Here is a 26,056-nt window from a genome sequence, read left to right on the forward strand (position 1 = left end):
AACCATGGTTTAGCAAGCTAATTTGTTTAATCTAGTTGACTGCTAATATGCAGTGCATCAGTGTGTCTGTGTGGGACAATGCCAGGTGGTAGTGTTACATTTTCATATCCATTTTAGAATTTAAGAATAGATTAAACTGAGCATGTTACAGGACTAATATATCACATTTCCTGCTCTTTTGCTAAGTAAACATAATAAGGATAAATGGAAGCATAAGTTTGTTCTTGTGGCCACATGTGAAAGTCTTTCTATACTCCTATATTCTTTTATTTCACTGTTATTTCAGCTGCTGTTATGTCTGGTAACAGGTTTTGACATTAAAAACAGTATGTATTCACTGTTGCTTCACTTTCTTTGTGGTAGTTTCTATCATAGGCACCAAAATCTGCAAATCTTGTAATTCTTGGTAATTTCTCCTGGTGAATATGATCAACCTTCTCCTTCTGACTATAATAAAAACGCATTCCCTTCATATGCATTGAATAAAAGGCAGATTTTAGAAAAGTGTCTTGTAGAGCCAGTCAAAATTTCTCATGTTTCGGACTGTCTGGACAGGGGTGGATAATAAATAAATATACTGTGCAGGCCTACACAGGGGTGCTCAGGTGGTAAAGCAGGTCACCTACTAACCAGAAGGTTGGTGTTTTGATCCCAGTCTGCTCCAGTCAGCATGCCAAATAACCTTATAGGCAAGATACTGACCCCACGTTAGCATACGTGTGAATGTTAGATAGAAATCACAGCATAGAAAAAAGTGTTTGTGTGAATGTGTGTAAATGGGTACTCAGAATAGCAAAGTGCTATATATGAACCAGTCCATTTACCATAAGGAGGGAAATGTTAGGAGAAGGAGTGAAAGAAAACTGAAGGAAGGAAGTAAGAGGTTATGAATGGTTTATCTGTCAGCAGCTGTTAAAGACAGTGAGACGGTACTATATCTATCACATTTCCCTAGTACAGTTTAACATACTCAAATGCATATACCTTAATTTGTTTATGCTTTATTGGACCCAGAAGCCAGTCTGCTCAAACAGCATTTTAAAACACCACAATGACACAATAAGGTGCTGGAAGCATTTGATAGGTCCTCAGAGAGTTTCGTCCATATTGACATGATACCATGATTCGTCATGTCCAAGAAACCAGCTAAGGGATGGATTTGGCATTCAACTGCAGCTCACTGGGTATTTTCTCTTTTTCTGATAACTCTCTATAAACCCCAGAGATGGTTGTGGTGGGAAATCCCACTAGATCTGCATTTTATGAAATACTCAGATGAGCCTGCCTGGCATTAACTAACATGTGATGTTTAAAGTAACATGAATCTCTTCTCCATTCTGATGCTCACATTGAACTTTAGCAAGTCGTCTTGATCATGTCTACATGCCTAAAATCACGTGTTAGCCAGCAGCCAAACACACATACATCTGTCTACATTTGTCACATTTTAAATGAGGTTTCATTTTTGGTGATCAAACACTAAAGAAATGTAACTGCCCTGCTTCAGATGCAGCAAAACAGGCCCTGACCATGATACTACCACTACCAAGGATCACTTTTCACTTTACCTTTCACCGTCTTCCTCCGAGTATGGAGCCACAGTGAGCACTGATGTAAAATCTGTTAGTGATTCAGGCTGTTGCTGCCACCGGTACACACTCCTATTGTTACTACTCGTGCGGTGAATGTGTGGTGATATAAAACTCGTGTGACCGGTTTAACCTGCTCTGGTCAGACCCTCTGCCCTGAATAGAGTCTCTATGTAAACAGAAAAACAATGAACAAGCTGTTGACAATCAGCAGTTAGACATCATCAGAAGACTGAAACTTGACTCAGTGAAAAGGGGAAATAAACACCACACCCTCACCACTAAACAACACATAAAAATATGGGTTAATCAACAGAAGCCATGGATACTGCCCTCTATTTTATATTAAAGCAACATAATTTTGAAGCAAAAAACGAACACACAGATCAAAGTAAAGATATTGAAATAATTTATTTCCCTGATACAAGTGTAAAGTATTGCTATAGTACAATTATAGGCCTACAAAGCATCTTAAAGCACGGATTTTTAAAGTTTTTAAGGCATGTGGAAGATAAGAAGACAGTATATACATGGGACACACTATGGTGTCTTTTTACTACAGAGGACTACACAGTTTGTAACAGGATATAGTTTTATGAAACGCCAGTGCAGATAAAATGGGTGTAATGAGGTATGACACACTATAAACAGAATATCACCTTGTCTAGTTTTACCAACATTATTATTATTATTATTATTATTATTATTATATCATCTTGTATTGATTTAGATTTTAAGAAATGTTAGAAGAAAAAGAAAAGGTGGGTAGTCTCAGAAACTTTGGTGGAAGGGATCCACCATCCAGTTATCTTCTTAAGCACTTAGGTTCACAAAGCGTTAGAGCCCCAGTCCATCAACAGGGGATAAAACTAAAACACAAAATCTTCTACAGTAGGTGTTCAGTTGGGTTTGAAAGGCAATGTCATACATTTCACAAAATGTTCACTCTTTTTATCATTCTTTGAACTCTTATTAGCAAAGAAACATTTCATCAGAGGACAGAGGTGATAACCCAGAGCCACAGCATCGTGACAAATGGAGTGAAACCACAACACCGACCGTGTTGCTTTACTGCAGAGGGCAAGGGTCCAGTTCTTTCCTTTAAATTGTCACGTGTTCAAACATCATTATAGCATGAAAGTTGACCTTTGTGAAATGACGTAGAAGAAAATCTTACGTAGTCTTACGTAGCAGAAAATCTTCTGTATGTTTAAACAGGTGTAAGAGCCATGCCAGCAGCTCCGTGAGTGCTAATTTTAGTAAGCTATTGTGGTACGTTGCAAAGTAGTCATTATGAATGGGAAGTTTGTCTGAAAATTCAGTTCATCTAATGAATTTGTCTTTTTATTCATTTTTTAATCATGTAATTTTGTAATGTTCTTCGGGGTTAAAACAGGGCGTTACTCATGCAAATGTGAGTGAATGTACAACAGCTGTTGTTGTTGTACACTGGTGTTGTGATATGTTGGTGAATGTATATGTTTGAAATAAAAAATGAACTGAACTGAACAACTAATGTGGATTTTCACACATACATCTGAAAAACCTGAATGATCTTTGAACATAGCTCTACGTAAATACAAGACAAACGAGCACTGATCTATTTCTGAAGCTGATGAGCTGATGTTTACTTCCTCATGGAACCAGCCACTGAGAAATTTAAACATTTACAGAAAATCAGAAATATCAGCAAAGAAACACAAGGATTTACTAGCAGCAGTGTAAACGATAACAGGCAAAGAAGCAGCTTTGTAGTGTTTTACTGCACGTCAGCACAGTAGTTCAGTGCTACTAATACACATTAACACATTAACATATCTGCTAGTTGTAGAGGTGTTTCCATTGATTTGGAAAGTCGAGTTTCACCTAACATTAAAAGAAAGAGGAACAACAGAGCCTAATGCACTTTTTTTCAAGAACAAATGCAGCCATTTTTTTTTAAATGAACAAGATGTACATGCAATAATTCTTATATAACTTTTCTTGAAATTAAAAATATTTTTCTGAATTATTAATTTGGATACTTATCTTAGAAATTCCAAAAACATGTAATAAAAAAACTGCTCTGTTTTCCTGAATTAGATTAGTCCAGTTTAATTTTTTATAGAACCAGTCAAAAGTTTGGACTCGAAAATAAAAAGTATTTCTTTTTTCACTAGCTATTTTTGTGCAATGCTAACAGCAGTGTCTTGATTTCATGTGATGACATCACGAGCTGTACTTTTCTCTGTCTTTGCTTCACACTCATCTTCCCTGCATGTGTGGGGTTTTTTTTGTGTGTATTTGCATCTTTCAACTCTACACCTTGCATATCAGTTGACAGATACACCAGTGGGACTGTCTTTTATGTGTTATCATTCCCTACATATACATTCATATTGCTATGATGTCTGGAAGGTGCACAGTGAAATAATAACACACCTCAAATGTTTTAAAACTAAAGTACGATTATTAAATGTAAAGTATAGAAAGTGGTTAAAGTGTAGAGAGTAAAAGTAAAAAGCTGTTAGAAGATTTGGGAGTCAATGGAAGTACAGATGGATTAAAAACTGGCAGCAGAAGTAACAAGCCCTACTCGGCGTAAGCAGGAAGAACATTCCCACATTCATGGAGGAGGCATCTCATTATTTTGGAAAAACAGAGCAGATTTTTTCTGAGATTGAAACACGGGACTTTTTTTTCTCGAGTGACTGCATTACGCTTCTACAAGGATCATAGTGATGCTCACAGTGGAGAAAATGAGAAGAACAGGCTACTTCTTGTAGTTTGTGCCATGTTTGCTGAAGTCCTGATGCCTTCATGTTGTTGGACTGCGGTTGGTGTTTCAAAGTTCACAAGTGCAGGTGGTTGGAAAGGAGCAATAACCTTGTTTCTCCTCACTAGAAATCAAGAAGAGAAGATTTTAATTGCCTTCAGGTGACAACAGACACATCTGTGCAGTCTTGGGTGTGTTAAGTAAAAAAAAAAAAAAGAGCAGTTTTCAAAAACATCCTGGCATCTTTTATATTTTCTTATGTACGCTCTATTGCCAAAAGTATTTGCTCATCTGCCATCACACGGATATGAATTTGGGTGACATCCCAATCAGTCTCTGTACTAATTCATCCCAAAGGTCTTGCTTCAGGTTGAGGTCAGGACTCTGTGCAGGCCAGTCAAGTTTTTCAACACCAGACTCACCCGTCGATGTCTTTATGGACCTGCACTGGTGTGCAGTCATGTTGGAACAAGAAGGGGGCGTCCCCAAACTGCTCCCACAAAGTTGGGAGATGAAATTTTCCAAAGTGTCTCAGTATGCCGAAGCATTAAAAGTTTCTTACACTGGAGCAAAGGGGTAAAACCCAACTTCTGGAAAACAACCCCACATTATAATCCCCCCTCCACCAAACTTTACACGTGGCACAGTGCAGTCAGACAAGTACTGTTCTCCTGCCAACCACCAAACCCAGACTTATCCATTGAATTGCCAGATGGAGAAGTAGTTTGTCACTAGAAGTCTCCACTGCTCTAGTGTCCAGTGGGGGCGTGCTTTATACCAACGTTTTGCATTACACTTGGTCATGTAAGGCTTGCATGCAGCTGCTCAGCCATTGACACCCATTCCATGAAGCTCTCTGTGGCGTGTTCCTAAGCTAATCTGAAGGCCACATGACGTTTGGAGGTCTGTGGTGATTAACTCTGCAGAAAACTGTTGACCCCTGTGCACTATGCGCCTCAGCGTCCACTGACCCGCTCTGTGATCTTACCTGACGTACCACTTTGTGGCTGAGTTGCTGTCATTCCCAAATGCTTTTGCTAACAGTTGATTGTGGAGTATTTAGTAGCGAGGGAAATTTCCTGACTGGACTTGTTGCACAGGTGATATCCTATCACAGTACTATGCTGGAATTCACTGAGCTCCTGAGAGCGACCCATTCTTTCACAAGTGTTTGTAGAAGCAGTCTGAAGTCAGGTGCTTAATTTTATTACACCATGTGGTTATGGAAGTGAATGGAACATCTGAATTCAATGATTTGGATGGATGAGTGAATACTTTTGGCTGTATAGTATATTTTATTCAACCCTCCAGTGAGCAGGATTTTTGCCACAGAGGATGAGGTTGTCCATCAAAGTGAAGCTGTCAGGCTGCATTTATTTCTGTCATGCTTGAACTGATGTGTTGAGTGCAGAGTCTTTACTGCATTCCCACAGTAAAAAACCCATTGTCTTTGAAGTCAGGCCTTTTTTTTTTTTTTTTTTTTTTTAGGAGGTTAAGGGTAACAGCTGGGAGCATGCTTTTCATCCACCCAAGCCAAAACATTTATTTTACTTAATTTTTACTTGAGGAGACAGATAGGTTCATGGCTCAGATTTCCTTTTTTTTTAACCTACAGTATTTTCAGTGTTTCTGAGTCCCACTCTTAATGTCAGAGGCTTTGAGATCAGATTAACTCGGACGTCTGCGGGCTTCCTGCAGAGCCTGAGTGGGACCGCTTAATGTAGACTGAAGAACGGCTTCATATAAGCCTGAATGAGGATTTTGTGGTTATGTAAGAGAAGTGCTGTAGAAAAAAAAGAATACATGAAGGTTTCTTAGGCTGACACAAGGACCGAGGGGCAGGGAGGAGGGAACTGGACTCAGCTGAGTCACACAGAGTGGATGTCAGAGGGGGCTTCAGGACCCCAGGGCTATCACCATCAAAGAAGAGAGTTCCAAGAAGATGAGATAAATTGCATGTGAGTGTTGAGCAAGAAAATGTTAGCATGTATTAGGTAGTAACATCTTATGAATAAAGGTCAGTTTGTTATGGTCATGAATCACTACGTGATTCTATTCTGTTCATGGAGCGCCTTTATCGGGGCTAAAATATGACATCATGAGAGCCTCCACATCTTCTTGCCACAATCACAGGATCAGTACAAATTAAAAGAAAGTATTATCGGTGTAATTTGCTGCTTACACTTTATTGACGACTGATCAGCTCCAGCTGGGTCGCCTGGGTGAGACTGTGTGAGGCTGAAAATGCAGAGATACCCAGTGACCCCTGAGTTCATTGTGCACAGTGTTCCTAAATACAGCAGAACAACTAACTATGGCTTCTTTTATGTAATTTTATGAGGACTAAATATAATATCTCAACAACAGAGTTGATCTTGTTGTCATGACTTTGTCTTATAAGGTAGTCTTAATGGGTTTTAATGAGCCCCTTAATGAGCCCTAGTTGAAGCCTATAGTTTCAGGCATCCATTCAAACATGAGCCCACTAAACGGCCAAAAGGTGGCATCCTACAAAGTCTACTCAGAGATCACCTCATTTAGTATTTAGTATTTAGTATTTATTCATTTATTGCCATTGTCAATTGGGATTTTTCACAAACATGGCCAGTAGAGGTTGACTCTAAAAGTGAGCAAGTCCCCAAAGACTTTCATGTTTAAAGCACACACCTCTAGAACATATATGAACTTTTGGATACTTTTTAAAATGATATTATGTGACAAATAATGGAACTTCCTGTGAAGGAAGGGTCATCCAAGAAGGTTTTACATGAGTTTTATATTATTCTGTCTCTTGGAGGAGATATGAGACTGTGCTTTAGACGTATACATCCACAGTGTCTTTTGTCCTCTCTTCCTCCACTCATCTCCAACCGGTTGCAGCAGGTGGCCGCCCCTCCCTGAGCCTGGTTCTGTTGGAGATTTCTTGTAGTACAGATGGAGTTTTTGCTTCCCACTTTCTCCACGTGCTGGATCAAATTGGGTTGTTTGCTTGTTGGTGTTTAATAAAGCGCCTTTAGGTGACTGTTGGTGCGCTTTGTTGCTTTAAATATATATAATAAAACTCAATTGCACTGCACTGAACTGAATATACAGTTTATCGGCTTGCCAGCCATACTTGGCACTTGATTATGTAGTGCTCCAACCACCTGACTCCAAAATGGCTCTACATGGTTGCAACCAAAAACACTAGTATGAAAGCTTCAAAATGCATGGTTAAAATATGGGTGGGTTTGTGGGTGTTGGTGGCTTTATCTTTCATGGTCTTTGGTAAAGCAATGTCTTGAAAGACGTGTGCCAAACAAACAATGTTGCAAGTGACCCCATATGGATGTGAGAATATATCGAAAAGTTTGGAGCTTTTATGCACAAAGCGATTTTTATGAGCTGTTTGGTTGGATGTAAACCCCAAAATAAAATAAACCTAAGCAGGTAGTTTATTTTAGGCACCAAAAGCATAACTTAATTGCTACGGTATCTGCAATTGGAGATTTTACAGTCACTTCTTGGCATGACCACCAGATGTATACTTTCTGTTTCTAAGACTGAATGAAACAGATGAGGTGACACGAATGGAACTATTCAAACAATTCAGTGGGCTGATAACATTTAAACTGTCGTTTCTGGACATAGAAACATCTGAGCTTGACCTCCCTGAATATTTTTCCCCTCCTCCCCCTTGTGTGACAAGTGAATGTAGCCTGAGATCTGTTCTCTAGCTAAATAATTCAGTTTGATGCTGTACTGAGTGAGGGGTGTACAACCACAGATGGATGTTAAAGCTTCAGCTTGAAAAATAACCTTGTTCACTTTCTTTTCAGGAGCCAGTCTGAGCCTCATTCAGCAGGGCTCCGACTGGATTGCTTGTTAAATGTTTACTGGTCTTCGGTGCTGGGCTTGGGTTGCTTGTATTCTAACGATAAGCTATAGCATTACAGAACCCATTAAGACTCTGCAATTGAAATTACATGGCTTACCAAGTAGACATCCAGTTCAGAGTCAGATTGGCTTCTGCTGAGGGATGGCAGTGGATCGTCCAGAGCAATCGTTGAACTGGAGGCTCGTCGGTCTTCACTGCAACATAGAAATACAATTTACTGTTGTGTATGAGCCGAGTTAATGTCTACATCATCATTCATCGTTCAGCATCCTCTCAGAATATATTGTTGAATATCAAAAGAAAGATGTAGCTTTAGCTCTTTAGAAAACAGTAAAAACACAGTTATTTGGAACATTTCATCAGTGGCAGGGGAAAAAAACTGCAGCTCACAAGCCACAAGAAGCAAACTTTAGAGCTGAAAATGAACTGCAACTCCTAAAAACACACAATTCCTCAAATGGCCACTTCATTGCTGGCTCCATAAGGAAGTTGATCCCCATACACTAAAGCCTTTTTGAGCAGCTTCCTGATAACATAGTTCACCACCCTGTCATCCAAATATGGTCCTTTATGGCTCCAACAACATGGCAACGGCCAAATTTCAAGGCTTCAAATATGTGCAAGTTAAACAATGTCCACAAAAATAATCTCAATGGTTACACACTTTCATGTCTGTGTCAGTGTGAATCAGATCAAAATATCAACTTTTCAACTTCTCTTCTGAAAACTGGGCTTTGATCTGAAAGCAGTACATGTGAAGTACCTGTTTTCATAGTCTTCTTCCTCTTTTCCGCTCAGTTTTAAAGAAACGGCAGACTCAGGTAGAAGATCCGGCTGTTTGGAGGAACTGTAAACTGTTAAAAACAAACACACCGTCAGCGAACAAGTCAAGCAAAGCTTCTAATAAAACAAACATAAACAAAAGAAACAGCTTACAGTTTCCATCCAGGTTGTCCATGCTTTGGGCTTTCTTCTCCTCCTTCATCTCCTTCAGCGGTGACAGAATCTCCTGGGAGACTGACTTTGCATAAAGAGAGTTCTTCTTCCTCTTTGAAGATGCTCCCCTTAAAGCTTAAACACACAGAGAAAGAATTTAAAACAAAAGCTGCGTTTATGCAGGAAACAGAATGGTGGCAGGTTAGCATGACTTACGATGGCTCTTCTTGAAAACAGTCGTGCCCATGAATTTCAGAAATCTGTCTGCATAAAAACTGGGCCTGTGCACTGACACTGTGTCCTGAAATGAAAACAGGGCACACGTGTGAGCAGCTGCATACATAAGGGATAAAACAGCCTGGAGTTAAGGAGAAGTAAGAAGTATTACAGACCCCGTCATGTACAAGAGCCTTCCAGGAGTGTTCCACCTTCTTAACGAACCTGAAAATGATTAAAAATTGAAAATCAAATGAGTTCATTATGTAACATTTTTACTTGTGTAAATATTTATGCTTGCTCTCGACCATAGACTGTATATAATAAAATGGAGGTAGCCACTGTGGTTAGCAAGGTTGTGCTGCACAGCCTTGAAATTTTTGTTTTTTTGTTCTTGCTTTTCACCACCAGGGGGCAGTGGTTAACCGTATATGTTCACATAAACGTGAGCTGTTTAGCTTTTTAGATTTCCTTTTAAATACCTCTATTTCCCCTAGGGGACAGGTGTCGAACTCCAGGCCTTGATGTCCTGCAGGTTTTAGACGTGTCCTTGATCCAACAATTAATTAAATGGCTAAACTACCTCCTCAACATGTCTTGAAGTTCTCCAGAGTCAATGAACTAATCATTTGATTGAGGTGTGTTGACCCAGGGTGATATCTAAAACCTGCAGGACACCGGCCCTCGAGGCCTGGAGTTCGACACCCCTGTTCTAGGGGCTGCAGTTATAAATAAGAATGTGCTTTTATTAAGGACTTGCCTGGTTGAATAACGGTTGTCCTGACTGCACCATCTTGTGGTACAAAGTGGTATTACCTGAAATTATATCTTTTCAACACAATTTACTGTCACAGCTGTTGGTATTCGTTCATCCATTTTTGTTGCAAATCCAGCTTTTACATGCCTTCTATGCTTCTGATGGCTTTGCTGCAATGCATCTCTTTAATTTAGTTGTGGGTTTTGGACTTGGAAGGCCACCTCAGCCAAGTTGAGCCTGAGCTGCAGCCGTGCCTCACAGCCATGACTGTGTCAATCTTGCCATGAGAGATGGGGACAGATCCCATTTTGGTAGATTTTCCAAGTTTAAATAATAAATAACAAATAATATAGCCTGTGTTTACTGAGCCAGTAATGAGTGTTTAAACTAATTTAAATGTTTCTGAAGCAGGAAAACAGGATGAAAACCTGAGAATCATAAAATATAAACTAATAATAATGCCAAGGAAACAAGAGTCACAAACAAAAAAAGAGTCGCATGTCTTTGCCTATTTTAATGAATTTGAAAAAAAAAAGTCTACAAATGTTTCTGTAATGCTGCATGGGGATGGTTGATCCAGGTGCAGCTGAGTAAGGATGATGAGACAGTTTGTCTTCTGCATGTTATTTTTGTGCATGTTAATGCTGTGAGCTCACCTGTAAGACTGAAGAATGTCGATAATTCCTAAAAAGATGAGCAGACTCTCGTCTTTATGTTTGGCAGGAATTCCACCCAATCTGGAAAAAAAATTATGATAATTTTACAGTTTTTTAAATGAAATTATGCTTTTGAATGTCCAGCTTTTCTACATTTTTGACCAGATCAGCGAGCAGTGGGGTTTTAAAAAAAAGCCACTAGAAAAATAAGGGAAACAAGACCTAAAAACAGGCGTTTTAGTATGAAGCAAACCGTTCTTATTAGATTTGACTGTGTGCAAACTAGTATGTATAAAGTATATGGTAATACTTATTTTAAGATAAAAATAACTTGTGATGTGAGATGTTAAAAAAGGTTTCCTCTATCATATGTGCTGCTTAGTCCAAAGTGTCCACTTACGTGTCATCATCTGCCACTGGTTCTGGGTCCTTGACATTCCCCTGGATGGACTCGAGGGCGGTGGAGTAGAGGACTTTCTGTCCTCTCCTGCTGTCACATCTGCTTCCTCTGCTCAGCGGCTTCCTATCCAGAACGTGAATCCCCAGCAGGAGACTGTAGTCCATGATCTTAAAGCTTTCCAGGACCTGATAAGAGACCAAAACTGAACTCAGGGAATCAAATTTTAAGAACCCCCTTTGAAAATTAAAAATTTTTCTTTAATGTTTAATAATTAGTTTGTCAGCGCTAAAAAATTTTAACCTTCCATTCTTTTAACTGTTTAAATACTACACATGCTAGTGGCTATCAGGTCTGAAACCATGACACTAAGTTCCCCAGAGCCCACTGATTTACAGGGACACTATAAGGTTCTGGCCAAACAAACAACCTGCAACTACTTCAGTGGCATTGTTTAAAAGAAACTCCCATTCTGAAATGCCCACCTTTAGAGCATCAAAAAGCATGTCACAGTGTGACCTGCACACTACAGACCTTCTGGTGGACCTTGAATGCGGTAGGCCATGAAAGATTTACATTATAAAAATAAACAAAGCTAACAGAACAGCTGTGGGATTAAAATAATCCATTACTCTTCATTTAAATAAATCTGAATTAGTGTTGTATTTTCAGTAGAGGAAAATGAATGAAGTAATGGTGGCTATGGCATGCTGAAATCAAATCATCAAAACATTAAAATGAGGTAAAGTTCACATCAGTCATTGTTTAGGCAACTCGTGTAACGAAATACAGACACGAACCACTAAAAGGGTCAATCGAGCCTACAGAACAGAGCCTGCGGTATTAGACATTTTGTGGTTATGTGTGTCCGAGGCTTCTAGTTGCTTACATAGGCCTAGTATCTCTCTATATTCCCAAATAAAGAGATATTTCATTTGAATCCCACAGCTGAGCTGAACAGGAAATTTTGCCAACTGTTAATGAGATTTTGTCTGAGCAAATAAACATTTATTTATCCCTCAGAATGATCTGGTGATCCTCTGACGTTTAATCTACCAAAAAGAAAGAGGTCAATACTTTAATTTGTTCCCTACTTAGACCTCATACCTAAACCCTTCCATTATTGGCATTTATGAGCTAACAGGTTAGCCACGTGGAGGTTACAAATGACATGCCTGCTAAAGAAAGCTACTTGATACGGACATGAACCCCACAGAGCTGCACGAATGCTTGCTTATCTGTCAAGCAATCAGCTGCAATCACCTTTCTGATTTCCTATTTTTTCTATATGTTTGTCACACTTAAATGTTTCAGATCACCAAACAAAGGCAATAGAGAATTTCCCGTCATTATTTTGTTTATTATATCACCTTTTTGATATATGTCCACATTTTTTACTCAGTGGTTTTAACAATATAATAATTTGAGTAATAAAATAAAACAAAAATCACCTACAGTTCAATTTTCTTTATAAAAATAAATGAATAAAAAGTTTTACTTTGAAGGAAGTCCCACTCCCAGAGATCAACCCTGGATCTATAAGCAAAAATACAGTAAAGCATAAGCCTCAATCCCTCTGACCAAGCACTTATGTCACGAAGTACCTCTTGTAAATAAAGAGGGCCTTAAAATGTGCTGCGTTACCTAATGCACTAACTGAGGTCGTATACAGCAGCCCAGTATGAGCGTATTACATCCAGTTTGCGCTTTAGCGTCCAGCTGCTCCGCCTGACCATTAGTCAGGTGTTTCGCTCTGCTGCACGCTAATCCTTCATCAAGTGACCACTATTGTTTCTCGCTAATGAAACAACAGGCATGCACTAATGCAGTCATCAAAACAGCTCAGGGAATAACAAACAGGGACACAGTTCCAGGTGCTGGCCTGTGTGATGTTATCAAAGTAGGGGAATTGCGCAGTTATCATTGGCTGAAAATAAACTCTGGATTTTGGGTTTATTTTGGCATAAAAACCAAGTGAGTGATGTTTTTCTGATAAAAGTTTTATCCTCATGACCATTTAGTTTGGAGCTCTGGAATAACTGGGATTTTCTGGGACCTTTCCTTTTAGAGAGTATAGCTAAGCATTCGAAATTTGGGCAACACTTACCTTCCAAATTCTTAAGAACAAGCTTTGTGGAAGATCCTATTAAACCCGCGAGATAATTCACAGCTAGTGAGCATCAGGTGTCTTGTGTCATATCGCCTAAATCAGTTCTGAGCATGTCAGACAAACCATCTCTTATTGTTGCACAACATGTGGAAAAGGTCAACCGACCAGAATCTCTGAACACTGTCAAAAGCTCATGTATGAAAACAGGATGTTCTTACTGTGTCAAAGTTATTAGCATGTCTGAGCTGCAAGCAAGGTACATGCAATGTAAATCAAACACTGATATCATCCTAACTCAAACCAAGTGGTTGTAATTAACCCAACCAAGCACCTTTAAGTGCCTATTGTAGGATTTATGGTCCCATGTTTGTGCAATCCCATGAAACTCCAGCAGTGCATCGCCCTATGATGATGGCAATGGCAATTTCATTTATATGGCACATTTCATTACAAGCAAACTCAATGTGCTCAGCACAGGAGAACATGAAAACCAATGCCAAACTCAGTGAAAACAGCAAACTATAATAAAGCAAGACAAATTAGAACAAAAACCAATAACAAAAACATACTGAATGCAGGCATGTGTACATAAAAAGGTTTTTCCAAATACCTGAAAGCACCTTGGGCACCCTTAGATCTAATTCTGGGAACAGTTAAAATATCTGCAACTGATGACATGAGAGGTCTGACTGGACAGTGAACAGTGAGGTTAAAAGGGCGATAAATGTAGGTAGGATGATGATTAGTTCAAAAGTTATTGTGAACAACAGGGGAGGACGAGTGAGAAGCAAAAACAAAAAGATTAAAGATTAAAGAGGGCGCGAGAAACACAAACAATGGCTGCTTTTAATGACTCAGTTTCACTTGATTAAAAAGAGCAAAGACACCAGCAGTTGTAGCCCACATAACTTTGATGTTATACCCTTGCGACAATGCACAACCGCAAAGTGCAGCGCCTACAACAGACAATAACCTGCTGCCATGCCTAAACAGCAGGACACTCCTACAATTAAGAAAAAAAAAAACCGCGTCAAAAGAAAATTAATTAGCGAGTGTGCAAAAAACAAAGCAAAATAAAAAGGTATAAACGGACTGTTAAGCATAGCCTCCTGACTAAAAAACTTCCAGTGTCTCTAAAATGGGAGCATTACAACTCAGCTCCCAACTTTGCCATCCTGACACACACGATGTTCATAAAAGTGAGATGCAAGCAGCATCGGATAACCCCGCATTATGTGAGCCCTCAGGATGAGAATGTATTGCTGAAGGCATGCTAGACTAAACACTAAATCTACTTCACTAGCCAGCAGTTTAGTGGATGTGGCTTACAACATAAAAATGGTAGTTTAGCTGGATTTGGTGTCCTCGGGATTCCCATATACTTGTTTGCCATTCACCTAGGGACCATTTTTTGCCCGAGGACAACACAAAGGTTACGGTTTTAATGGTCCCCAAATGATGAGCTAGCAACCCTCTTAAGGCAATCTTTTTTTTAATTAAGTTGTTAGACTATGTTGTTTCAAGTATCATGAAAAAAGTACATTTTTGACTTGTGATCTTTAAAAATGTTAGCAGTTGATATATCCGACAAGTAAAAATGCACATCTTAAAGGTGTTCCATTCAATATTTATCTATTGAATGCAACACATAGTTGCTAATGGATGTAACATCCTCATGTAAACATACCCGACAGTCCCTCTGCAAGGTTTTCATCAAGGCACTATATGTGTCCGGGTCAAAGACCAGGCCCTCGTGCATGTCCTGGAAGTCCAGGTCTTTGAATGTGGGTGAGGGCTTGGAACGCTCTTTGCGTGAGGCACGGCGTTTGTACGAGGATCCCTTCAGGTCGTACTTGTAGTGCATCTTCATGGCTCGCGGCAGCACATTGTTCATGACCACCACTCGAACGGTGATGCCTCCACACTGGATGCAGTAGAGGCCGTAGAACTTGGGCAGTAACGTCCTCGGGTTCTGATTGAGATTCTACAATAACAAAGATGATGGGTTTTTTTAAGTGATAAACAGAGAAGGAGTAAATGTCCCTGATAATATTGGTCCAAATGAATCATTTTATTGTCCATTTTAAGTCAATTTAAGAAGAGAAAGACTGAAACTGCAACTTTCAAATAGGAATTAGTCCAAAATAAGTGGTCGGAGAAGAAATGTGAACATACACATGTAAACAGGTCATTTTGGGAACTGTAGATTATATCAGTGGCATATTAAAAGGTGATATAGTAATCAGTTCCCTTTCCCCAAAAGTAACATTTTAGCTAGTCATGTCCATGTGCTGATGCATGTGCACAGCAGTTCCATTTTAGGTTCAGCCGACAGAAATCTTCTTTTCTAATAAAGATTATAATTAGGGATGGATTGTGTGATCCTGACCATCTGTTAACTCCTGCACCTCCCTGAACTTGGTTGTGCTGGGTGTTTCTTCCTGTCAAATAGGTGTTCTTTCTCACCACTTTCACCAATTAATTTTAATAGGTGGGGTTCTCGCTAATAATGTTGAGTGTTTTTCATTAGCATATAAAGCAGCTTGAGCGAACTGTTAAAACTTAAGTAATTACTAGTAGTATGGAACTGTATGTTGCACTTACACAATACTTCATGTGTGTCCAGAATAACCCCCCCCCCCCCCCCTCCCGCCCTTTACCTTGCTTTGAGTAATGCAAACATATGTTGCTGTATGGCTTTAATGCAAATGTGCTAAGACTTGTTTATTTAGTAGCTCACCATGTAGTAACCAGGAAGCAGCTTCTGCAGGAACTCTGCCTCTTTAGGCTGCACTGTCTTGATGATGAACTCATCATCGCTGGTGAGGTAAAACCAGGAACTGCTAGCACCGGGGTTGGACAGCTCTATCAGCGGCTCATTGCATATGGAGTACTGAAATTCAAAGTGAGGCAACAGTTTAAGCCGAACAATGTTTTGCAATCAACTCAGGGGAAATTTACACCACATTGTCGTGAGCCAGAATGTGAATTTGGGTCTCCACCCTCACCAGATAGTCGTCCGGTTTGATGCCAAAGAGCTCTCTGAAGTAGCGAAAAGCCAGTGGGGCGTATGTTTTCAGACGGAAATCTGGGAAGTGATGTGCCGGGGTCAGGTTGCTACCCTCACTGGAACACATACAAAATATTCATTAGTCTAGCTATTTGCAACTTTTAGGAGCACTGTGACATGAGCATGTAACAGGTCATGGTTAGAAATGCACAGGTGTAACTATTGAAAATTACTGATAGCTGATATCCATGAAATGAACTACTGGAAAGAAACAGCTGCAGTATTATCTTCCTCTAGTGACCAAGTGCAAAATGCCTACTGAGAAATAATGGGGTTGCTGAAACATGTGGTTTCTGTCAACCCACAAGTGATTATTTGCACACTTCTAAAGGTAACTTCCCTCTTTTCTTAACAGCAATACAGGTTGGCTGCCACTGTGTTTGTTTAAATAACTTAGAGTAAGATTTCTCATAATAATAATTTGCATTTCTTTCTTTCGTTGGTAATATGTAGTCAACTTATTTTTTTTGTAGGCTGGGAGAGAGTGACATCGTCACTTTCTCCCACACTTGTCACACTTAGCTGACTTACATAGTTTTGGTTCATTTTGGGGTTTAGGCTTAGTACTTGGATTGTGACTTGATGTGCTATGTAATGAGGCCAATCTGGGATTTAAAGCTTACTCAAATCTCCCAAAAATGCATTCAGTTCCTTGGTAGGTAGTGATAAAATTAAACTCCCTGACATTTCAGAGTAAACCTAACATGCATAGAAAACATCCTAGATATATGGGGGGGGAAATCCCTGTGCATGTGCATTGGTCATTCTCTGAAAGGATTGCAGTGCAAATGTGAGTGTACCTTGGCAGGAAGACGCTCTCCACCACAGAAAAGTCCTGCATGAGAACATCTCTGTCTGGTTTCGAGCTGAGGTTTCCCACAGCATAACCGATGCCCAGCTGGATGGCGCCTTTGAGTGCAGCTGGTGTAGGCTAACAAACAAATTAGACATCCTAGAATTAGGAATTTTTTTTGTGGCACTTAGTTGCACATTTTCTTGCTTTCTTTGTAACATAGTTTATCGTTGTTCAACACTTTGGTCCGGTGCAAAAATACCTCAACACTGGATTAGCTATAGCATTGGCAAGCTTCTCTCAGTAGGAATTTTAATCTCCAGTATTTGTTAGCATGCTGACATCACCAATAATGGGTCCTTTAGTTTGTTTTGTAACTATGAGCATGTTAGCATTTAATTCAAAGTAAAACTGTGCTTACAGTTGCCTCACAGTGAGGACAGCATTAGCTAGATTAATGGTCTTATTTATATCATTTTTAGATATCGTGTTAATATACAAAGAGGATAGTAAGCTGAAGCTTTTTGATGTAGGAAGCATGTGAAACACAAACAGCAAACTATAAAATTTAGCTAACACTGAAGAACCAGAAACTGTAGTTTCTCTAGTGATCACTTCAGGTTGGCTCTCTTCTCAAAATGTACAAGTTTACAGCAATAAAAGACAGATTTATCACCTGGTACCACAAAAAATATTTTGTCCTTTATGAGGGAGTTATTTTTATTCTCTGATCTCCCTGACAGATCTCCCGATTCAGGTAGCTAGGCCTCTCCTCTGCTAACATGGAGCTCACTGTTATTATCTCCTCTTTGAACTTTCCAAGAATCTATTGCTTTAATTTTGATAAGAAACATTCCAGTATTTTGTTACTCTGTTACGTATCCCTGTTATTAGCCTGCATGTGTATCTGTGTGTTGCATGCATAGAGAGCATAAAACATGGATGTAGCTAACAAGTGATTAGCCAATGAGAATACAATTGGTACTCCAAAAGTTAGCATTCCCATTGTCACTTATAGTCACTTAATACTGAAAAACAAAACATATGGCCTAAAATTCTAACACTGGGGCTTCAAAACTGCAGAAACCTAAAACAATGGGTGATGCCATGGGTGTTATGGCCATCTTTTATACTGCCTGTGATAAAGTACAGTCTTCAATGATAAAATTGTGCTAAATGCAAAATTATAATCATCCCTACAGATTTTAATGGTCAGCATTTCTTTTTGTTTTTGTTTTGGTAAGATTCTGTGTATGGATACAAAGATACCAAACAGATACAAAATATGTCTGTTGTTTTTAACAGGGGCTCATTCTGGATTTTTTTCAAAGTGACACCTGGTGCTCTGTGAGGCTGTATTATGGGCACAGTTAAATGCCATAGTGTGTTACAGTAAGTCACAGCATTTCATTGTGGACCAAATGTAACGATATAGTGTGACTAAAACAATTGTCTTCATTTATATCAGAAAATAATTAAAATAAACAAATCATTTAAAATAAACTGCTTTGATTATATTGCAAGTCTGGAACAGGCTCCCGGCACTTCAGGACAACCTCAAATACTAAACGAAGCCTTAATACCTGTAAATTAATTTTTCCAATTAAAAGAAAAGCAGACATTTTACTTTAGAACTTATTTAGAGCTTTTTCCTGCGAGCCAGAGTGTGAAGCCGATCAGCCTAATCACACCATTTTCCCACCACTTGTTCCCTACCTCACAGAGCAGCTCTGTTACATAACACAGCTGATGAAAGAGTAGCTGCAGTCACGTTATTGCACTTCATTTGACTTAAAGTAATATTGCACATGACTTTCTGTATGACTTTTTGGATTTTTATTACCCCTTTAAGCTACTAATTATTTTTCCCAAGATCATGGTGTAGTCAATAATTAAAATAAATAGCTCAGGAAAGAAAATAATAAGTTTCACATTTAGACTCTCAAATAAAAAAAACAACCTTTGGTTTCAGTGTTCTGTTTGACCGCAGATATTTTCTTTTTTGACATCAGCAATGACTTGGGTGGGAGTAATTTTGTTCCTACCTGAAGATTTTTCCATTGCTTGCTTGAAATGATCCACTCACCTTTTTATGATCCTTTGACGCTTTAGAGGTTTTGGTTCCCCTTCCTAGGGTGCTGGCAGGGGATGCTGACATCTTTTGGACAGAGAGAACTGGACTAGAGGGAAGCTCGGCTGTCCTTCCTCCAACTTTGATTCTGCCCGAGTTCCTTTTTTCCCCTCAGTGGTAAATGCACAAACAAAACAATTTACAGAAAGTGCATTTTCCAGGTAGGCTGCTCCTGTGGATGATGTAAAGAAAAAAGGAGTTACACAATGTGTTGCATTTGCATGAATGTCAATGCAAAGCGCACACACGCTAGTGAAAAGCTTCCCAATCAGTCTTGTCTAGTTGTTCCTGTGACTTACAGTATATCCTGGGCTTTCAATAATCTTTCTGTCTGGGGTACTTCTGGACTCTGAGGACCTTTTGGTGAATGTGTTAGTCTTTTAACTCCAGAATACTTCACAACAACGCTTGATCCCAATTAAGAAGGATTGGGAACTATTACATGTTCAATCCCCCCGTGTTATAACAGTGCACAGTGTTTTCCTGATTATGTGATCATCAGCTTCCAAAAAAGGACACAGTGATTAGCGAAATGAAGCCATATACCAAGATCTGTTCATTTCAATTGCATGGGCTTTAGATTATGGTTTATTTCCAATGTAATTCTCCTGAAATTACAAAAAATACAGACAACCCCAGCTAAGGGTAATTAATGTGAAAAGGCAAGAGGGGATACTCTATAATACAGCCTGCACCCATGTGTAATTACCAGTGTAAGAAACTTTAAAATTAAGTTTTCCCTTCCCCTCATATACCACCAAATATATTTGCTAATTTAATTTCATAAATCTGAAGCTTTGTAGTAAATATAATAGAGTAAATCATGTACCCCACTTTAAACTCACCTGAACTGCCTTCTGTGGTGTTGCTGCTAAAAAGAGACTGGGTGGTTGCTGTCAGCTTGCAGCATAGACATCTGTGCAAAATCTAAAGATCTAAAAGCTTCTTTTAACACAGACAGATTTCACTTTGCTTTCTGTTTAATTTAGTTGCGCTATAACCGAGTACAACAAACCACTGGTGGATTTGAATAACTAAAAAGACTGTTTCAAACTATCCAAACAGGTGGCGTGATAAAGGACATGTATTGGTATTTTAATGTGAAACAATTCACAGGTGACCTTCTTTGGCTTGAACAGAAGTCCAACCAATTTGCCTGCATACTTTTTTTCTGGCCCTAAGCCATTGTGCCACTGGATATATTGAACCCTGCCGTTCTTTCAAATATCCTGAAAAAACTCCCTTCTTGTACTCTGCATAAGTTCTAATTTTAGATGCTGAAAATAACTGTAGGACTATGATGTGGAAAGTTGAGGGCTGTATTGTGAGGTGTTACTTTCAACCTCGTGAAAATATATGCAGTTTTAAAACTGTGAAAATTAACTTCAGCAATTCCCCATAACCACATATTTATATCATTCTTTATCATGGATGAAACTCCAGGAAGGTTTATAATTAAATTACAACATATTCAGTACCTCGTATTTTCATGCAAATGTGCATTCAAAACATACACAACCACTTAAACTTCAAACAAACAAATATGGAAACAATTGAAAAAATTAATCTGCACATAAGCAGTATTGGAGATTCAAGCATTACGTAAGTGTAACAAATAAATTATATACCTTTAATCAGCAAAATCTATAATCTGGAAACCTGGCAACAAGTCCATATAGGTTACAGCTGCATTATATTTGTGCCAGAAAATGGGCAGATGCCCTAACACTAACACAGTTGACTTACGTGTGTACATAAAGGCATCAGCTGGAGGTATTCTGTGATTCAGTTTGCAACTGCACCAGCATTTTAACCAACATTAGGAAACACAAGTTACTTTTCTTCTAGTAACATCATCTTGTTTAATGAGCAAATTTGAAAACTCTATCCTGGCAGACAAGCCCCTGTCTAATTTAAGCACTGTTTCAGGATGTGGTTTCGCGGTCTGTCTCTAAGAGAATGCAACTGTCTTTTCAGGGGGTCGTGACGGCAAAACTTGTTTTTTCAAGGATCTCACCTGCAGCTCTCCTTTGCATGTTTAAATTAGAAGCTGAATAGATATAAAAACCTTGCTAAAGATTATTAAAAACTGACCTAGTGGATCAGATCAGTGAATGAGGTTAATTGTATGGACATAAACTCTTTGGTAGATTATTTTTGGTTTGGCTTTGCAACACTTTACATATTGACTCCAACTTTACTCCAACTCTTCAGAGGGGACATTGAGGCTTGGCCAAGCTAGTAATGCAATGCAAACTCAACTGGGTTTGCTCCCGATAAGACATAAAACCCCTCACCTAGGAGTCATGCTAGTCAGATACCTGAACCAAATGAGCTGGCTCTTTTCGATGTGGAGGATTAGTTACTCCACTCTTAGCTTGTCAGAAATGACCCAGCTACTAACTCTATATCTAAGGGAGAGCCAAAATTGAGCCAATTGAGAGCCCAAGATATTTGAATTCCTCAGCTTTGGTACAGGAAGTCATCGCCAACCCAAACAGCCACTGAAGGAGTGTTAAGACAATTCAGTCCATCAAAAAAAGTATTTATTTACATTTAGGAGTTATCTCTATATTCATGCCTGGATGGCTTAAAAGGGGCCAATAGTGATGCATTTACTGTATATAAAAGCTGAATGTTCCTTAACCCTTTAAGACCTACCATAAAACCAAGTCCGCCAGAGCTTATATTATATTTTTACATGCTGTGGAGCCATTTCTGGGAGCATTTCAAGTTGCTATACATCAATACAACCATTATAGCCTAGATTTTAATAATATGTATTCATTAAGTGCATAGTAATTACATAAATTGCAAAAAAGTGCAATAAACTACAAAAAAATTGAAAATCGTTTTTGCTTTTTTAACATATATTTCTAGTTAGAGAAATTTAAGAGGCTTATCCCTCATAACTGTAAATACAAAAAAGTTGCACAAAATAGTTTCCCACCACAGGAAATTTATTTTGAGTGTCTTCATAGTTTTATTTTTGAAATACACCAATTTTTATACACTGCAGGAAAAACGAATTTGCAAAAAAGCAGCATCTGCATCTAAATAAACTATTTCCAGCAGTGCAATATGAGTCCTAAGCATCCCAGAAACGACACAGAAAGTCATAAAGTCAAAGATAACTTTTAAAAAGACCAGTATAGGCCCTGAGGCCCTGATGGTAAAAAAGACTACATTTCCACGAAAATGACGTCACTTCCAGTTTCGGGCAGGTAATGGCGGAAATGCAAAAGTTCGCGCTGACGTCTATTCCAACGTAGGAAGTGTTATGAACAGCTGATCGGATCGGCAAAGCGTGTTTCTGGAATATTACGTTTTTGTTCCTGCAAGCGCTTTTTATGCAGTTTTTGCAAAGCTTTATGTGGAAGGAAACCGTGACCTAGGACAAGCTGATGGCATAAGATGTAAGTACAACTCCTCCGGTTTCATATGCAAAAAAATTTTTTGCACTAGCTTACGTGGTTGCTAGTACGCAAATAATAGTTACGCAAAACAGAGCGTGCCCGCTCCGATCGGCTCTAAAGGGTTAAGGCAACTGAAAGGCAAAGCTAATGTGATCACGTCTTAAACCTGATTCTTTTTCTAACAGTCAAAGATGGCGACTTCTCTCCTTATATAAAGAAGATCCATTAATATAAGCATGTTTCCAGTCTCTTTTTTTATGGAATTTGAGGCTCATTTTGTAAATTACAATATTATTTAGCATAAGTCAAGCTACTTTACACTAACTTACTACTGTTGATGCTGATGATGCATTTGTTACTTCTGAGCTGGAATATTCTATCTCACATTTTAGTGTTGTTTCTTTCCTTTCTTGAAACGTTGTGCTGCTGTTATGTCCTTCATTTATATACCATGTACTGGGTTATAAAGCACTTTCTGACACTATACTGTATAACTAAGTATGACATTCTTGCTTGAACATGCACAGATGGATCTTTTGGTATTGTCATATATTGTCCATAAAAGTTATATTAAAATATTAAACATTCCACCCTGAGTGGAGCCCACAGGCCCTCATCTCAATATAGTCTAGACTAGAAACACATTTCATTATGATGCAACAAACGTCAGCAGTATTGCTAACATCCTCCAAACTCACACACATCTGAGTGATCACTTCTTTACAACTCTGTCATTTCGAACAGGAACTCAACGCCGGTCCTTTACACTGCTTTTTATAAAAGACCTCTGAATTGATGTCTACTTTTAGCTGGGTGCTTTCACTGAAGGCCTATATTTAACTCAGTCAGTTCATGTGAATGTTTAAACCTGAACCCTCCTCACACAGCACACACACGGCAGCTGTTTTGCATGCATGCAAATGATGGCAACTCCTCGCCAGCTGGCTATGGCACATTTTATTTTTCTCTGACGAAAAGGAAGTGGAGCTGATTTCCTCTTGTGATACCATCGCCAGCATATCTTCCCTCTAAAGAGGCACACGAATGGCCCACACATGCTAAAACAATGACACATTCACAGCTAAGATGGCACAGATTAAGATGGAAAAGTTGACCGCTTGCCCCCCTTAACACAAAGTGGAGAGGCGGAAAAAAGAAGAGATTCTCACTCACCTTGATCGGCATGGTGCTGTGAAGAAACTGGCCAATGCGTGTCTGGGAAAAGGCAGTGACAGAGAAATACTGTGTGATATCAGCTCTTAGGCTGACTGTGGTGAAATGAGGAGCCAAGTGCTGCAGCGACTGTAGAGCATCCTCACCACTTCCTCTCTCCCTCTCTCTCTCTCACTCGCTCTGTCTGTTTGTCCCCCCGCCTACCTGTTGTATTATTTCCCAGCACATACATGACTCACTCTGAGTTGTAGAAAGGTTTAAAAGTGCTAGGTGTTAAAGTGCCAATGTAGGAAAAAGTCTTGAAAATAAATATCATGCACAACAGCTTTTAAAAGCTTTCTACCACAAATTTGGTCACATAAATATTGTTTACAGTAATGGTATAAAGCTAGCTCATAGAGTTATGTTGTAATATTAATATATGAGCTCAGAAGAAGATTTTTTATTAAGATATGAAATTGCAAAAAGCACAAAAGTTGGTTGACAGGAAATGAGGGGAAAGACACAGGAAATGACATGGTGCAAGGATCAAGAACTCCTTAAGAGTCACAAATTTGAGATACTCTACCTTGATTTGAAATTCATATTTCCTGGTTTCTTTCTGGAATAAGATTTTACATTTTATAAAGGTTTTTTAAAAATAGGGTTGACCACTCAAAACCTATACATTCAATACAGCACCTTATTTACCTCACCTGCCCGGCCAGTTTAGAATCCCCAGGCTACCTAACAGGGATGTATTTGGACTTCAGCCGGAACAAGAAGAACATAAACGTCACACAGAAAGACACCGACCAGCAGATCTGAACCCAAAACCTTGTTACTGTGAGGCGACGGCGTATGTTCTGCTATTGCAGCATCTGAAACAACCGTGTCCACGGTCTCATTTCCATCTAGGTGACCCAGTCTCTCTGCCTTTGTTTCCTTCCTGGTGTCGGTAAAGCCATCCCCCGTCTTCCTCAATAACTTCAAACACATTAAAAAACCTTTTGGGCTTTTGAGAAGAAGCCAAGTCACTTGTCACAGAGTAACTGTTACCACAGCACCGGACATCAAATATAAATGCACTTTGTTTTTGTTTAAATCTGGTCATCCAGTGGCCTTTAAAAAGTGTCCCTTGATGTCTAAATTAAATTGATAAAATTAATGAACTCAAGTGGCCTTTTCAGACTGATACCATTTTGAATTCCACCTAATTTCAACACAAGTTCATTATAACCTACTGAGCGACCCAATCATTGATTCAAAAGTGCAAATGCAAGTCTTTTTTTTTTATGAAGTCAGGGGTTATTATGAAGTAGTAGTGGTTTTATCTTTGCAAAAAGAAACAGCAGGACGGACGGTCTTAGCAGCACCTTTACCTTTGTCCCACTTGATCAACACCACCACACACACAGTTGGAATGTCTTAGAGGTAGATTCAACACATTATTATAAATGTATTAAAAGGTCAAAGTGTAAGCATTCATTTTCACATGCTTTCATGTGAAAATGAAGTTCACAGGACTCTGTGCAGCCCTAAACTAAGTGCACCCTTACAGCTTCAACAGGATTGAAGAAGGTAAGTGGCAGCCCGGTTCCACTTAGCAAATGCACTTGATTAAATATTTTTCACTAAATGTACCTGTATATTGTTCACATGTTTGAAATAAATTAACAAAACAAACGAACAAAACAAACAAATTATCATTAGGAAGTGTGACCAACAGAAATTTGGGCAGTTTGTTGGTCTGCACAAATATTGCCTGTTTGGAAGGATTGTCAGGAGAAAGCCTCTTCCCGTTACAAACCACATGGCAGGACATCTTAGGACTAAACAAATTGCAAGACTTCTGGAACAATGTCATTTAGCCAGACAAGACCACATGTGTGGTCATAATGCACAGTGATACACTTGGTGAAAACCAAAAACAGCATATAAAAACACCTTATACCAAGTGTCAAACACGGTGGTGGAGGGGTTATAATTTGGGCTTGTTTTGCGGCCACAGGACCTGAGCACCTTGTGGTCATTAAGTTAAGCATGAACTCATGAGTTACTCATGAGCAACACTGAACACATGAACACTGATGTTTTCCTGTCTCAAACATAAGGTCGGCTGCTCCACAAGTAAAGCCTGGTAACAGGACCATGATCTCAAGCACACTATCAAATCTACAACAGAATGACTGAAAAATAGA

At 39.0% G+C, this 26,056-nt stretch overlaps 1 protein-coding gene across 1 annotated transcript; it reads right to left on the reverse strand.

The window, feature by feature from the left end:
* Positions 1-5,189: 5,189 nt before the first annotated feature.
* On the reverse strand, positions 5,190-24,017 carry pip5k1ba (phosphatidylinositol-4-phosphate 5-kinase, type I, beta a). Its single transcript, XM_082538334.1, has 14 exons — positions 23,877-24,017; positions 19,243-19,459; positions 17,164-17,294; positions 16,302-16,419; positions 16,034-16,186; positions 14,981-15,277; positions 11,187-11,371; positions 10,787-10,867; positions 9,550-9,598; positions 9,374-9,458; positions 9,158-9,292; positions 8,985-9,075; positions 8,319-8,415; positions 5,190-6,582 (listed from the first exon to the last, which is right to left on the reverse strand). Exons 2-14 carry the CDS (start codon positions 19,312-19,314, stop codon positions 6,544-6,546), a joined length of 1,533 nt encoding a protein of 510 aa, XP_082394460.1. The 5' UTR covers positions 19,315-19,459; positions 23,877-24,017; the 3' UTR covers positions 5,190-6,543.
* Between the last annotated feature and the right edge of the window lie 2,039 nt (positions 24,018-26,056).

This window comes from Aulonocara stuartgranti (assembly GCF_965226115.1).
Source record: "Aulonocara stuartgranti genome assembly, chromosome: 7".
Taxonomy (NCBI): Eukaryota; Metazoa; Chordata; class Actinopteri; order Cichliformes; family Cichlidae; genus Aulonocara; species Aulonocara stuartgranti.